Source organism: Budorcas taxicolor, chromosome 1 (assembly GCF_023091745.1).
Source record: "Budorcas taxicolor isolate Tak-1 chromosome 1, Takin1.1, whole genome shotgun sequence".
NCBI lineage: Eukaryota > Metazoa > Chordata > Mammalia > Artiodactyla > Bovidae > Budorcas > Budorcas taxicolor.
In genome coordinates, this window is record NC_068910.1 from 90,954,237 (window position 1) to 90,970,782 (window position 16,546).

The 16,546-nt window shown below is 34.6% G+C and overlaps 1 protein-coding gene across 1 annotated transcript in view; it reads right to left on the reverse strand.

Moving 5' to 3' along the window:
- Positions 1 to 16,546, reverse strand: part of ROBO1 (roundabout guidance receptor 1) — a 448,749-nt gene that overhangs the window by 101,933 nt on the left and 330,270 nt on the right. Inside the window, exons 4-6 of the mRNA XM_052649948.1 lie at positions 12,135 to 12,255; positions 11,494 to 11,632; positions 8,505 to 8,632 (exon numbers count right to left, since the gene is read on the reverse strand). Of these exons, the coding sequence (XP_052505908.1) occupies positions 8,505 to 8,632; positions 11,494 to 11,632; positions 12,135 to 12,255 (388 nt within the window). The remainder of the gene's footprint in view (positions 1 to 8,504; positions 8,633 to 11,493; positions 11,633 to 12,134; positions 12,256 to 16,546) is intronic.

The window sequence follows — 16,546 nt, forward strand, 5'->3', positions numbered from 1 at the left end:
AAAGGCCTTCTTTCCCCTAGAGTTTGTTTTTGAACGCAAGTTTATAGAAGTTTATCCCTCACTACTGGCAATAAAATCCACAGTCAACTACATTGTTTTATTTCTACTCAAATTTTAATTTTACATCCTGAAATAATTATATAGTGGTCCATAAAAAAAAACGGCCAGATATGCAACATGCAACGTTGTGTAAGATTCACATGTGGTTTGGTAATCTTCAAAGTTGTTATTTCACATCTTAGAAGAGGTTCAATGCACAAATGTGCATTTGTTTTAAATATGTACTTCTGATCCATTTTTGAGACTGTTAAAAAGTTTTAAATTATATAGTAGTCATTACTGGAGACCATCTATCAAATTGTTTTTAACTCTAGTTAACTCAATTGTTCCAATATATGGACTATAACTATGGAAGAAGCAATGAATGAATTCACTATTATTTATTTTAGCAGGAAATTTAGCAGCACTGAACATTATTAGGAGGGAAACTAATTATGTTTAAAGATCAAAGGGAGTCATGTTAATTATGGATCTCTAAAAAAACACTATCTGGGTCTCAAATGTACATCAGATATACATAATTAATAAAAACAAAAAACATTTTAAACTAAATGTAGAATTTTTTCTGTGTACCTAACTTATTTTTTGTTTCCTGAAGCAACTAGAATAAGAATTGACATTTTTTTAAACCACAATTACAGAAGACTTGATAGCCATTGTTTCCTTAAGAGTGTTTACTGTATATCTATGTAAATCGATGGAGATACACACATCACTCTGACTTGAATCTTTTCATACAGCCAGTGACAGGCAGGTAAAGGGCACTAAAGCTACATGTAGTCCTGATTCTGACACATATGAAGACACATCACTGAAATGGCCTCTTTCTCTTTCTACTCCTTCTTCATATCATCTTTATTCTTCTCCTTTTATTGAGCATTTCAATGCTTCACAGTGTGCTACCATTTCATATTAGCTCATTAATTTCCACAAAGTCCTATGAGGAAGATATTTTCACTCCCATTTTACAGATGAGAAACCTAAGAATTAGATTTCACGTCTATATTCAGCTTTTGAATCCATATTTGTGTCAGAAAAGAGTGGTTATTAGTTCTACCCTACAGAATTTTCCTAAAGCAGCAGCAAAAATATCTCCCTAAAACACAGTCCAACAAATATTGAGGACTGATTTTGACAGACTGGTCTCAGTATTGAAGAACCACAGAAAATTATAATTATATAAAAACAAAACAATTACCAAACTATGCATTAATCAGCTATAAAAAACTTTCAAATCTCTATGGTCAAAATAAATATTACTGGGTTCTAACGGGTTTTAAGGTGTTTTGGAAGAAGATGAGAAAAATAATCATAACAACCACCACTTTTGCATAAGCACTTCATAACCCATAAACCATCTTATGAGACTGCTTTTATTTTGTTAATTGTTTTTTTAACTTTCTATCATGTTTGATGTTTACAGTCCATGTACATTCATTATCTTTTCAACAGATGAGAACATTGACTCAGAGAAGTTAACTGACTGGCCCAAGATCCCACAGCTGGTATGTATTGGGGCAGTTGAAGATTGGCTCAGACAGAAAAGGGTACATGAACATCAAGGATGCTCCTAAGACTGCAATAAGCAATGAGACTAACAAGGCAAAGTAAACAAAGTGTACCTGCAAGGAACTCACAGTCAACTGAGCAGATGTTGAAATGCAATAAGGGTGACAATAGAATCCAATGTGTCCCTAGCCTGAAACTGGGGTGAGGACTGTCTGCCGAGCTTTCTGGAACATGCCTACCTGAGCTGGGTCCAAGGACAGGAGTAATTACGGAAGAATTACAGAAGTAATTACAGATAGAAGACGTAGAAGATAGGTCAATGGGGGCAGGGCATTTTAGACCAAGACTTACCAAAATAAAAGCCCAGACATAATGGACATGGTGCCATTTACATGAAAAAAAAAAAAAGATGTAAACAATATAATACTACTACCCTGAAGGGAGGACCCAGAGGGGACTAAGTAGCTAGGCAGAGCAGTATTGAAGTATTTTGAATCCTATCATAGAGATGGGAAGCATGACTATGTTTTATGGATGGAACTAATATAACTTGATCTGTGTTTCAGGTCAACATACCTGTTGTGTGGGAGATGGATTCTATGAGACAAGATGGAGGCAAAGAAACTGGTTAGATGTTAACAGCTTCACTGGGCAAGAGATAATAAAGCAGTGATAAGAAGATAAGAAAGGTGTTGAGAGATATTTAAAACGCAAAATAAATAAGATTTTAAGGTGACTGACATTTGAGAAATGGAAGAGTAAGGCATGACCCCACCAACACCTAAGCTGCCTACTACTGTGTATCTGCGTGTTGTATTACCACCAACTGAAATGAAGAATATGGAAGAATTCAGCTTCTTACGGCTCGTCTGCACCTGTGTTCACTGTATCACTACTATTTCCTCTGAATTAACACTCCCACACGGGGTTAGGAGAATCTTAAAAGCTTAGACAAACCTGATAGTTCCTTCTTGTTTTACTGAAAATCATAACCATTGTTAAATTTCCAATTCATTGGGGTGTTAAATAGGGGTCAGTCATAGACTGTAGTGCCCAAGATGTTTCAGCAAAGGTTTTCTGTTTTTGTTTTGAGGCACAGAATTCACCAGCAGCAAAAAGAGGAGCTCTAGGAAACATTCCATCAGTAGCAATTAAGTCAGCAAAAAGACCTCACTGGTCTTTTTCTTTTTCTTTCTTTTTTTTTTTTTTTTTTGCCATTGTGTCTTTCTGGTCCTAGTCAATCTTAGGCTTCAAGGCTCAGCCTTCCAGAGGCTGTCAGTGGATAATCAATTCTAACGAAGAAGCGCTCTGTTCCTTCATTGCATGGAAGGCAGAATACGTATGGGAAACATCAAACAAAATAATAGTTCTTCAGGACAGAACAGAATGCATATCCTTGTGATGATTCATGTGAACATTCCTATTGTATGCCAAGAATACATTTAAAGAGATAGCAACATCATTCATGATACCATATTTTAGAACTAAAAAAAATAATAAAATAATAAAACAGGTGATGAAATGGAGAGAATGGAGCAATTTCTCATCAAGGGAAGAAAAATGGACAAGCACTTCTAGGAAAAGAGCTGGAGTTTCACAGAAATCCCATTTGTCTGGTTACAGAGCATCACCTGGTTTAGAGATGTGTGACACCTGCCTTTTTCTTTTAACAGAGCTATTGCTGAAAGGGCAGAAAAAGCAACTGTTTCTTAAGCTTCAAAGACTAACTGGTCCCTGTGAGAGGCCTGTGGAGAGTGCAGTGGGGTGTGAACTGAATGTCCAGCTTCCTGTGTCTGACTGGCCCAGCACTCAGGGCTACAGGGAAATAAAGGACTATATGTCTTTTAGTGCCTATTGTAAGAAAGACATACAAAATGGGATTAGATTTTCTTAATGGTTCAAGTCAGCAGAGATAACATGTGATTGCTTGGGAAATGGCTGGTATATGGAAGTTCTTTTTCATTTCGGTTTCCTGTGACAGACACAGCGATGGGAATACGATCACTCTGGTGATAGAGAGTCACAAATTTACTTTGTCAATGAAACTGGGACAGTAATAAGAGCTGCTTTATCTGTGAGGTTGTAAAGGGAGTGGAAAGATTAATAATGCCATCGACTTTACCCTGTTTAAGCAATGACTATCACTGAACCAAAGAACTGTAAAAAAATCTTAGGGCGGAGGACAAACTTGGAAATGGGAGAAATTTGGAGTTAAAACTCTTGAGGTTTTATCGACTATCTTTCTTTCAAGAGAGCATGCTTCGAAACGTGGAATTATTTTAAAAGCTATAGATATGGCTGCCATCATAAATACATCCAAATTTTAAATATTTTGCCATTACTAGAAATGGTAAATAAAGTTATTTTTATTCCCTTATTTTTCTCTAAGTGTTTTGAAGGGGCAACCACCATGATTTTCTAAACTACTTTTAACAAAGAAATAAATGTACCCACTTTTTACATTAACTATGAATTTATTCAAAAATGAAAACAAGTAGGAAAACTTAGGTTGGCCATCAAGTGATTTCAAGAAGAATCTCAAGGCCCACCTGGCACACATCTAACAAAGGCCTAATAGGTTTAGGTTAAGACAGTAAAATTACGTAAAACAAACCCACAACCATTCTCAAAACACCAACCAGAGGCATAAATTTCAGCAGTTTCAATGGCACACTGTTTAAAAACTGGACTGGGTGCCTCTCTGCATCTATTCTGTTCCAGTTGGACTTTACATTTTCTAGGTATGTCACAACCTATAAAATGGTTATAAATACCACATTATATATCTATTTCCTTAAAAGATGGGGCCATTGTGCAATACACAACACTAGTTTAGAAGATAATTCATTTCTACCATGACAGCAATCTTAACACTTGTTGACATTAAAATGCAAATATAATAATGATTCAGTGACTGCACAACAACAACATAATCAATCAAAATTGACACAATACTTCTTTAAAAAGATGCTTGAATTTGTTTCTGTGTTTTAGGTTTACAAATAAAATTCTTGAGGAGGTGTGTAAATGTTATTACCAGATGGAGGGAAAATGGTGCATACAAACACAAGGCATAAATATAACAATATTGATGATTTACATTCGTAGATAATAATATTTTGATTATTTCAGAAAATGACAGAATATCAAGTTTAGTTTGACTGAATTTTCTGGTTAATTCAGAGTTAAATAGAAACACTTTTCTATTGCTATGATTCCAAACAGCATTACTTCATTATTTTTTATTGGTCATGTAATGGACATTAATAATTTTTCAATAGGTCAAATTACTACAGATCCTTTGAGTCGCTGAACGTTTTTCCATGACAGTAACACCCCATTACACATGAAATGCAATCATTTTGGAAATAATTTCAATTCCCAAAGGGTCATAATTTTCATTAAATTATCTAGTTATTTTGCATAACCTCAACATTAAATCTAGCACTACCTTTGATGGCATTAACAAGATCCAGCACATTAAGTTTAAAAGTCAAAGTTTTTTTTTTTAATAAAAATGTAATGATTTATATTTGAGAAGAGTTTTAATAATGTGTTACATAATAAATTATCATGATTTTATTACTTCAGATTTCTCATTTACAATTGCAAAGGAAGAACTGTCTAGAATTATCTGAACATAACTATTTTTCTTATGAAATAACTAATATTATTAAAATTAAACAATGAAGCTGTCACTAACAATAACACTTGTATAATACAATGCTCCTTATTTATAAAACACTTTGTAACACACAATATGTTAAGCTTTTTATATGTATAATCTAATTTAATACTTGAAAAATGCTGTGAGGTTGGTATTACTGTCCACTTTTTATACATGGGGCAACCAAGACTCAAGAAACCTAAATAACTTTTTCTAGGTCACACATTAGGTAAACGACAGAAATAAGATTCAACAACATTCTATCTGACTCCAATGTCTATGCTCCTCACTACACAATTCTTTGTAATGTACTTCTTCCAGCTCTGGTAATTCCCGAACTCTAGAGTAATTTTTAAAGCCCTTTCTTATTTCTGTAAGTTCATCTGATAACTTCTCATTACAAGGACTGATGAGCTTGCTTGAAAATAAAAAATAAAAACAAGTGTCTGTGCCCCAACGAAGATCTATTAAATCAGGTTCTCCAAGGGGCATGCCTAATAACCTGGATATTTAATAAGCTTCAGATAAGCTCAGATAGATATGATGAGATATTTCAGATAAGCTCAGATAACAAACTTTATCTAAGTTTAAGAAAACTTGTCAAGCCCCAGGTTTTACTTTGCTCCTTTCAAACACAGACCACCAGGCAGTCATCACAGATGACAAGCTCGTCAAATATGATTTAATGCAACCTACTGTTGGCACTCAGAATCAAAGTCACCAGATGTTGAATTTCCCCTGGGACATCCCTGTGATACTTCTACCACTCTAGTAGAACGTTGGAGTTCAAATGCCTATTTCAAATTGTAACAAGTATTATATAAAGTGTCTACCAGATGCCTAGTACCATGCTAAGCACTGAAGAGTACATAATAGAAAAGTCAAAGAAATCACAAGTTAAGAATGGAATATTTAAGGAAATACACAGATGGAGTATCTAAAAGAGCAGAATTGAGATTTCAAAGAAAAAAATTAAAAAAGCAAGTAATTCTCCAATCAGGGTTAATTTTTAAATGTTAGAACCAATCATAAGTATACTTGGGGTAGAAAATCAAATGCTCATCCTTACTTAAAAAACTTTTTTTCCCCAAAACTTCTACGTGGAGCACAGGGTTCTATTGCCCAACATCAATTCTCAAAGTTAATTATTTATTGCATTTGGAATGAGGAAAGGAAAAGATTATTTTTAAGCTTCTACTGACTCCAATAGTGCCTTTTAAAAGTGAATCACAAATAAAATACAGAAATCAAAGACAACTATGGTACTAAACTTCTTATAACTGTTTCCTGTTGTCAAATGAATTCATTTTTTGATGGGTTTCCTTTGCAGTAACTAGTGTTTTTCTTTGTTTAATCTCAAGGAAAAAAAAAAATACATATATAGCTTTTCAAGTTACCCTTGAAAACTTTCCTTTGTTTCTATTCCTTAGTTATCTTTTGCTGTTGGCAATCATTTTACTTTCTTTCATATTTGTGCATATTATTCTAGCTTGCATTTTAACAGTGATGGTAATGCACATATTTTAATACTTGAATAATAACTTCTCAACAATATACAGATATTTCATAAATTTATTTTAAAAAAACCCAATACAGTTGAAATAAGAACTTCTAACTTCCTTAGCATTTTTCAAGTATTAAATTCATTTGATCATCTTTACCCCAGTTTTCACTGAAATCTAGGCTTAGGAACACAAATTCCATATGGAAAACTTAAAGCTGAATTAACTTTGGAATTGAGTATAACATTGTAGGAGGAAACTTTATTTTGATTTCAATGTCTACTATAGACACAGAGGAACAGCTATTATTTATAAAAGCATCAAATTCCCAAGGTAAAGGACTTTATAAAGTGAAACATTTCTCTGACTAATGTAATAGCCAGTCAGGCTCCCTGTCACCATTGCCTGGAGATAGACACACCTTTTCATGTCTTGTATTCATCCTGGGCTACTTTCACTCCCTCTGGAGGGCTTTTGAACTCGAACTTGACATCTCTTAAAATTTTTGCTTTTTTCTAAATGCAAAGGGGTTTTTTTTTTTTTTTTTTTTACAGTTTTAGTCTTATGGGGAGTTCAAATCTAACTTAAAGAGAAGTAGTCTAGGCCTTAGAAATTCAATGTTTGTTCTTGATCTTTTCTCTTTTTTTCTTTTGTTTTTATGAGGTTGAGCTGAAAACCCCAAAGTGGGACATAATGGCTTTAGAGACAGGAAGGAAATATTCTTTATTCTTTTTTTTTTCCTAGTGTAAAAAGCCCACAAGGCTCTTTTGTAGAAAGCCCACAGTAGAAGCACTGCCTCAAAAGGCACCTTTTTCTTCATAATAGCCTTAGTGGAGACAGTGCTCAGAAATGATGACAGAGCAAGTGTTGCTAATGTCATACTCAGAAACAAGCTAAGTGGTTTATGGCCAAAATCCCTTTTAACTCTATATACTTGTCAAAATATGGATTTTTTTCATCAACACAAAGTTCTTTAAAGGTCACTGTCTCTCAAATTCCACAATAAATAATGACCCTAAAAAAGAAAAAAGAAAGTTCTCAGATAAGACATAGTAAGAAATAGTCAGCATGACATCATGGAAGAAGAAAAAAGATATTATGAGAATGAAAAAAACCTATGAAATTATGGACTCAAAGGAGGTGACAGACCATTTCTGCATAGCAGTTTCAGACATGACTTTGACGTTCAAAAACTTGTAAAATATGGCATCCATTTTGGTTCACATCACACCAAATAATAAATCTTCATCAAAATTAGCAAAGTACAAATGTGATTCATTCACTCAACAAATATTTATTGAGTGTCTGTTAAGTCACAGGCACTGTGTGCACAGAAAAAGACTGCAGAAGTCCCTATTCTGTGGATCATCTTACATTCTAGAAGGAAACAAACTTTTCACCTTTTTGTTCTGAACAGACACTTGAAAGTACATGACCTGAAGGAACAGTAGATTTATTCCCATTTAAAGATCAAATATTTTTGGCAATACTTGTCATTTAATTAAAGCTCTATGTTTGAAGACCCAGAGATTAAAGCACATTCTCTTCCTCTACCTGCCCAAGACAAAAGAGCTCTTGTACTTCTCCTGTGACAAACACTTACAGGGCTCCCATAAGCAAAACAATGATTTCCTTTAAATATGTTTGAAATGAAATATACATAGCACTATTTAAAGTCTATAATTGATACAAACTAATTTATCATATTCTAAAATATCAACGTTGTATTTCATAAGTTAATCTCAAAAACGTTCTCTGGATCTTACCTTGGACCGTCAGAGTAGCTGATGCTTCAGCTTTTCCAACCATGTTTTCTGCAACACAAGTGTATGACCCCATGTCACCAGCTGTCACCTTCCGAATTTTCAAGGTATGATCATCTCTGATTTCATATCTAGTGACAAAACAGAAGAAAGCACAGTCAAGTGAGCTTCTACTTGAAGAATTCCATTGTTACAATTGTGGCATATTTAGACATCAACTCACATGCAGTATTCTCTTCAGAAAATTTAAAGAAAAAGATAAATAATGTGGCAATCCTTTATGTATGCATGCACATAGAAATGAGCATTTTTTATATTCACAGGGGCAAAAATATTACAATACTATTTAAAAATTAAGCTTACTTATTTTTAGTTGAAGGATAATTATTTTACAATATTGTATTGGTTTCTACCAAACATCAACATGAATCAACCACAGGTATACCTAGGTCTCCTCCCTCTTCCACTTCCTCCCACATCCCTCCTCATCCCACCCATCTAGGTTGTTACAGAGCCCCCTTTTGAGTTCCCTAGTCATACAGCAAATTCCCATTGGCTATCTATTTTACATATGGTAATGTATGTTTCCATGTTATTCTCTCCATATATCCCACCCTCTCCCCCTTCCCACTTATGCATCCACAAGTCTGTTTTCTATGTCTGTATCTCCATTGAAATTGAAGTCGCTCAGTCGTGTCCGACTCTTAGCCACCCTATGGACTGCAGCCCACCAGGCTCCTCCATCCACGGGGTTTTCCAGGCCAGAGTATTGGAGTAGGTTGCCACTGCCTTCTCCATTTCAATCATGAAGCTGTCATAATTACTGGGCAAAGGGAATTTTGATGACACATTTAGGGGTACATTAAAACATAAAATTGGTATCCCTGTTAGAACATGTGAAGATGATCTTTCCCAGGAACTGAAATTAAAATTTTTACAAGAAGCCAAAATCCTCAAGCAATATAATCATACCAATATTGTAAAATTCATAAAAGTTAGCACACAAATACAGCCTATCTACAAAATTAAGGGACTTGTTCCAGGACGTGATTTCCTCTCCTTTCTGAGAAAGAAGGATGACCTAAAACAGTGACATTTTTATTGCTGCCCTGCAAATAGATTCATCAGTATCATCTTTCTAGATTCCATACATATGCATTAACATATGATATTTCATTAAACTACTTTTTAACAGAATATTTTTGGGCAAAGTTGGCACTTATTCAATTCTTTCCTCAAGCTCTTGTACTCAGAGTAAAATTTAGGTGATCATTAAATAAATTCTTACTATATGTCAGACTTTAAGTATTCTGTAGGTTTTCTATTTTAAAATTCTTATAACAACTTATAAAGTATTATGTTCATCTCCATTTGCAGATGAGAAAACTGAGGCATAGGAAGGTGAGATAAGCTGGCTTTGTTCTTCAGCTATTTTAATAGCAGAGTTGGTATTTGTACCCAGACAGTCTCATGCCAGAATTCTCTTGCCTTGTCTCATCTTCCTTTTTCTCAAAATTTTGGATGTCCCTTGAAATTTCACTTTAATCTTTTTACTCTACATGAAATCCCTGAGTTAAACTATCCAGTAGGTTATATATTGATCAACTACACAAATATTTCTAGCTCCTATTTTATATAAGTTCAAATTCATTATCCTGATTAGTAATTAGACATCATATCCCACAGACACCTACTATTTAATATGTTATATAAAACTTTCTTTTCTTACCCTAGCACATAAAACAACTCCCTCTCCTAACACAATCTACCTGTCTTCCTTCACCAGCTCCCTATATGTAACAAATCATTCAATTCATCAGTTTGGTCTTGATAATGGACCCCTATCCTATTTCTATCTTATCTCCCCATTCAGGCAATTCACATCTCTTATCTGGACAACAACAATGGTGACCCAGCCACTGGCCTCACCCCCATTGATGTGATAGCCCTAATGCTAAAAATTTTATTTTCTCTAAAAAGCAATCGGGTTCATAGTAAAGTCTCTCTTGGCTCATCAAGTACCTGCCATATGATTAAAAATCCTTTAATCCATACAAAGTCTTGTGAATTCAGCCTCTCTGTCTCCAGCCTGATTTCCCATAACTTCTTGCCCTAGGCCCTGTGTGCTGCTGCCCTAACTTTCCACCACACAGAACATTCTTAGATTTGCATCTGTTTTATGATATCTCTTTTCCTGAATATTCTTCTCTTTCTGTTTATCAAGTTGATATGTTTTTTAAGACATTGCTTCTCTGTCGCTTCCCTTTGAGAACTCTCTCCTGATTTTCTGCTCCCACAGGTCTACCTTTATGCAATAAAAAGGTGTGCTATGTTACTCTGAATCTATCCATACATGTCTCCTTTGGTGAGTTCACTGACAACAGAAGCTCTATCTAAACCATTGCTATAACCCGCAAACCTAATAGGGGCTCAAGGTATGTTTGGTGAATGAATGGCCACAGGAGAGATGACAGCCTCAAGACAGTGCCTGAAAGTTTCATTTCATTACCTCATTCCCTAAGGCTGGGAGTGTATCTCTGCTTCTAGGCAATTTAAGGATTTGACAGATACCAAGAAACTCTGACCTCTTCTACCATTCCCTGGTGATACTGTAGCTAAGGAAAAGGAAGTCTGCTTTTTAATTGGTTCATAGTTATATCTTTAATGCTGTACCTCCCTTCCCCACCTACTCCCATATAAGACACTGGTATTAACCGTAGTCTGGCTGGACAAAAAGAAAACTATTTAAGGAATAGCACATCTTGCAAGGGTTCCTGGGCATGTTGGGGTCATGAATGTACAGTTTTATCTGAAACTCTCAGAGAAAGCACAGCAACCTTCTGATTCTAATTATCTCTCTTACTGTGTCTGGCCCAAGGAGATCAAAGAGTCCAGAGAAAACCATTCTAGTGGCTTATATGTGAACAGTGGTCAGATGAGAACCACAGAAATTCCGGGTAGATGAATCCCATCATTAAATTCTCATTCATACCTGGACTTGGGCAGTTCCCCATCATCTTTCCTCCATCGTACGGTGGGCACAGGGTCACCTCGGGCCTCACATTTAAATTCTGCACTGTCATCCACAGTGACTGCCAAGTTACTAGGTCTCTTCACAAAGGACGGTCTCTCTAAAATTAGAAAAAGTCATCTCAAAAAAATACAGAAACTTAAAGCCATTTTGGATGTTCTGGGAGAGCAGATTTAGAATTTTAAAAAAGTATTCCACAGAGTTCCCCACTTCTCCTCTCTTGGTGTGGTGTCTCCTCCTATTTGTCTTTCTATGTCTTGGCTACTTTATCTAAGGCTGCTTTATTAATTCCATCTGTCTTTTTCCCATTCCCCAAATACTGGTTTACCTTCTAGAAGAGGCCATTTCTTTCTCCCTTGTTGTTGTTTAGTCGCTCAGTCATGTCCAACTCTTTGTGACCCCAAGGACACTAGCCCTTTGTCCATGGGATTCTCCAGGAAAGAATACTGGAGTGGGTTGCCATTTCCTTCTCTAGAGGATCTTCCTCACCCAAGAATCAAACCTGCACATCCTGCATTGGCAGGCAGATCGGTGCACAAACATACTAAATGATAATAAGAGACTCACTTTACAGTTAGCAAGTCAAATAAACCTGTACTTACCTAACACAGTGAGCTCTGCTACTTCACTCTCACGCTCCCCAACCATGTTGGTACCAACACAAACATATTTGCCTGCATCACTTTTGCGGGTGTAAGTAATCATGAGCTTTCCTCCTCGTATCTTAAAAAAAAAATTTTTTCACATGAATATCATTAAAATTGCTTTAGTAATTTTTATATGATGGGGTCTTTGTAAGTGCAGTCAACTTTCTAAGCATGCAAAGAAAGCCTAATTAAATAAAAAAGCTGATGTGTAGTATTTGCCGTATTTATAGGTAATAACTTTAAACAGAATTTATTCCAAAGATACCATATAAAAGAGGCAAAATATTTCCTTACCTACATTTCTTGCAAAGTTATTATATTCTGTGTAACTAGAAGTTTGTGTTTCCAGATGGGCTGGGTTCTTTCATATTGTTTAATTAAAGGAAAACAAAAATTGCATGAGCAATTTGGTTAATAAGTAGAAAAAAGAAAGAGGAAAATTTTTTAAATTCATGTATATTTGATTTATAATACTGTGTTAATTTCTGCTGTATAGCAAAATAATTCAACTATAAATATGTGTACATTCTTTTTTAATATTCTTTTTCATTATGGTTTATCACAGGATATTGAATAGAGTTCCCTATGCTATATAGTAGGACTGCGCTGTTTGGGAAATTCTTTAATACTATGTGACTATAATTAATATGCCAATATATATTAGCTATAAGTAATTTCAAGAACCATATTCAGTGTTATAAGATGTGGAAACAAAACTATTTCTCATTACTTAACTTACCAGAGTTGCTTTAAAAGAATATATCTTAATTTTCAAAACACTGCAGAAACTGACATGTCCTAAAAAACATAGATTTTATTTCTGCCCAACAGTTTCTTAGGGACTTAGGAGGCAGAGACTGAACAGATCCCAATAAATCATCTGGAAATTCATTTGGGTACACTCTTGAACACTTAATTACTTGAAGAAGAATTAATTACAAATATAAGCAGACTTGCAGTACAATAAGTAGGCTGAAGCTAATCATGAATTAAGATTGGGATGAGGAAATTGAACTATCTTTACTTAATTTAATACGTTTTTGGTGGGGAGCAGAGTTCAATTAACCATGAATATCTATAAAGCTCTGAACCTTAGAAAAGTTTGTCAGGGAGAACTTCCAGAATGTTTATTTATGGAGGTTTTGATCTCAAAGTTATTCTGTACAGTCTACAGACTAAACAAAGGAGGAAACAAAAAAATAAAGAAAGAAAGTAAGGAGGGAAGGAAGGGAGGAAGGAAGGAAGGAACCATTCAAATAGAATTTTGTTTTTCATCCTACACCAGGAGTTTACTACTTTATAATGGCGGAGGTCACACTGTATTGAAATGCCTAAATTGCTTCATTTCAACTCGGATACCCCAAACTAGAGATTGTAACCAAATCTTTATGTATTAGGAAAAATCAGATATTAACAAAGTGATTTTAATTTGGGGGGGCTTTAGAACTTGATTTTTTTAAGTCCTTTTATTTTTAAAAAATCATTATTCTCCAGGTATTATTTTAAGAACCTTCCTGTAACTTTTCTCTACATCGTTCATGATTATGTCCCTCATGCTTAGAAAAACGTCTGCATAGAGTAGTCACCTGAAAGATTTTTGATGAATGCAAATGGCTTTTGTAGGTAAAATTAGTGTATTATTTAAGTATTTTTATAAAGGTTTATAGCAGTTATAAGATATGTTAATGATAGAATTATTCTTTTCATATATACTTACCTAAATTCTCAAACAGAATAAAACTAACAAATAAATGTCACATGAAAAAAAAACCTTCCAAAAGTTAACTACTGTCAATACTTTCTGAACATTTTTCTTTTGTCCCTCCCTCTCTCTCAGTATAGATATAGATGAGTAGATATGGATATAGAGATATAAAAAATACATCACACACACACTTTTACTAAAGCAAAATCATGTGATATATGCTTTTCTATAAGCTGCATTTTCAATTCAGTGATATACTACAATACACAGGAGTCCACCACATAAAGAATATTATCACACACCCAAAATGTCAATAGTGCTGAGGCTTATAAGCCTTGTTCTGAAGACCTGGCTTTGTCCTAAAGATAAATGCTGAATTAAAATGACAAAAGGAGGGAGGGGTTAAAATTAAATAATATCATAAATGCTTATTCTATCTGGAAAAAGCAGTGAGAAGACTCCCGAGATTAGTATAAATGCCCCCACATAACTTCCATCCCATCAACAAGACATTTTCATTATAAAACCCTACATTCCACTCACAGGTAATAAGGGTTAAATAGCCCAAAATGAACATTACAAATTAAATGGAAAATCAAACAAACCTCACTAAACCTGGGAGAAACTTTTTTCCTTGAGATGATAGAGACAGGAATTGACAAAAGTGAAGGAAGGAACAAAAAAGGTACCGAAAACAGAAACAGAAAAAATAATGGATGAAAATGACAGTCTTCAATTTCCATAAGTTCAAATTGATTTTGGCATTATGTCAATGGCTGAATTGAAACAGATCAAATCAAAAGCCATAATTCTATTCTCTATGGTCACAAATGTGCACTGCATGGTGGCCTATTCTTTTCAATAAGGAAAAGAATAGAAAAAAACCTAGTGCTGTAACCCTAATCAAATATAACATACCACCTTTAAACAGTAACCTACCGTTAACCATCACCATTTTGAGTCATAAAAATATTGATTGTAAAAGGTGACTTTGTATATTCTAAATCTTAGTGCTCCTTTGTAAAACCAAAAATTGACATTTCCTCTCTCTTCAGAGAAAGGAAAAATATGTCTTCTAACACATACAGAATACTACACATGTGAAAATAGCACTGTTTAAAACAAGCTAAGAAATATTTCTTGGCAGATTTCTTCCTGCAGCTGGATCTGACAGCCAAATTGTAAACCTATCAAAAACGAGTTTGTATAATGAACAGACACAATGTTAAACACTGCATTGCAGAGGACTACTTCAATTAACATAATCTGGGGAGTGGAGATGCAGAATGCGTTAAGCTTTCAGACAATATGCTGGCATCTAGCCTGTGTCAAAAATCCAAGCAGAGGTCCCTCTTCCTCATTACCATCTACCTAACCAGCCCTCAGTAGCAACCACATTAGAAGCCCACATTTCCATAAGCTCTAGACAGCGCTTAAAGGGGGGGCCCTCAGCTATCTACATACTAGATGAAAACAAAAGCTTCCCAGTGGTGTTGCTCTTTTTGGGGAAGGAGTCAGAGGAGGAGAAAAGAGGAGACGGCAAAAAATTTTTTAAGTTTCAAATAGCTTTACATTTTCTCTTTTTCTTTAGAACCAGTCTCAGGTTAAAAAAAAAAAATAGTGACATTAAGGTAAGGAATACCTCAACGTATTTGATATGTGGGATTCTTATATACTAGCATTTTCCCTTTAAGAAGCTATAAATGACTTTTTCCTTAAGGGTAAAAGCCTTCTCTCTTAGTACTTAAAGACTTCTCTGAAGTCACTGAAAATCCCTTATAGAATGCTTTCATCTCCTTTATTGTGTTGTTTACTAACAAGATTATACAGAAAAATCAGGAATAAGATGTAGCTTGTCAAACAGAAGTGGAGAGAACCATTTCATATTTTTTTCCTGGTGAGCACACAAAAAAACTACCATCAGAATTCTTATTTCCAGAATACAAGAAGGAACATTATCTCTGCACACAGAAAAGCAAGCTTCCTTTTAGAAAGTAAATTAAGGTTTTTGTCTGGTTATTCTACAGCAATCAGTGCTTAAAATCAGAAATGAAGATGAACTTAAAATGAACTTCTTATATGTCTTCATTTTCTACCCTAAAGCAAGTCAGATGATTTGCAGTATCTGTTACACAGAAATTTTTTTTCAGGCATCACCCCCACAATGTTATCCATACACCTCTAGGTTAACATACTAAACCAACTGGGGCTAATTAACTAGTTCGGCTACACAAAATCTTTTCTGCTTTTAATTACATTAACCTAATGTGACTTGAATTCAGCAGACCAAAAACGAAACCACTAATTATATTAAGGGCTTCAAAGACGATTTCAAATTGCTAACCACTAAACTGTCATATAATTTATCTCATTTCCTTAAGTAGATGTTGCATTCAAAATCTGTGTTTCTCACTATAAATACTATTTTTAAAATAGATCCTAACAATGGATTAAAAGAACACTGATTTAGAATGCTAGAAGAGAAATGTTTCAATAATACACAAAAGACACAAACAGGTGTCATTATACCTATGGGAAATTGGGCAGTATTGAATTTTTACAATTTTCTGAAAGATTAAAGGCTCAGAAATATTCATTTACAGTAGTAAAGACAACAGCAGGGTTAATATGAGTGGCAGTTTTAAAGCACCTAGGCTTAGAA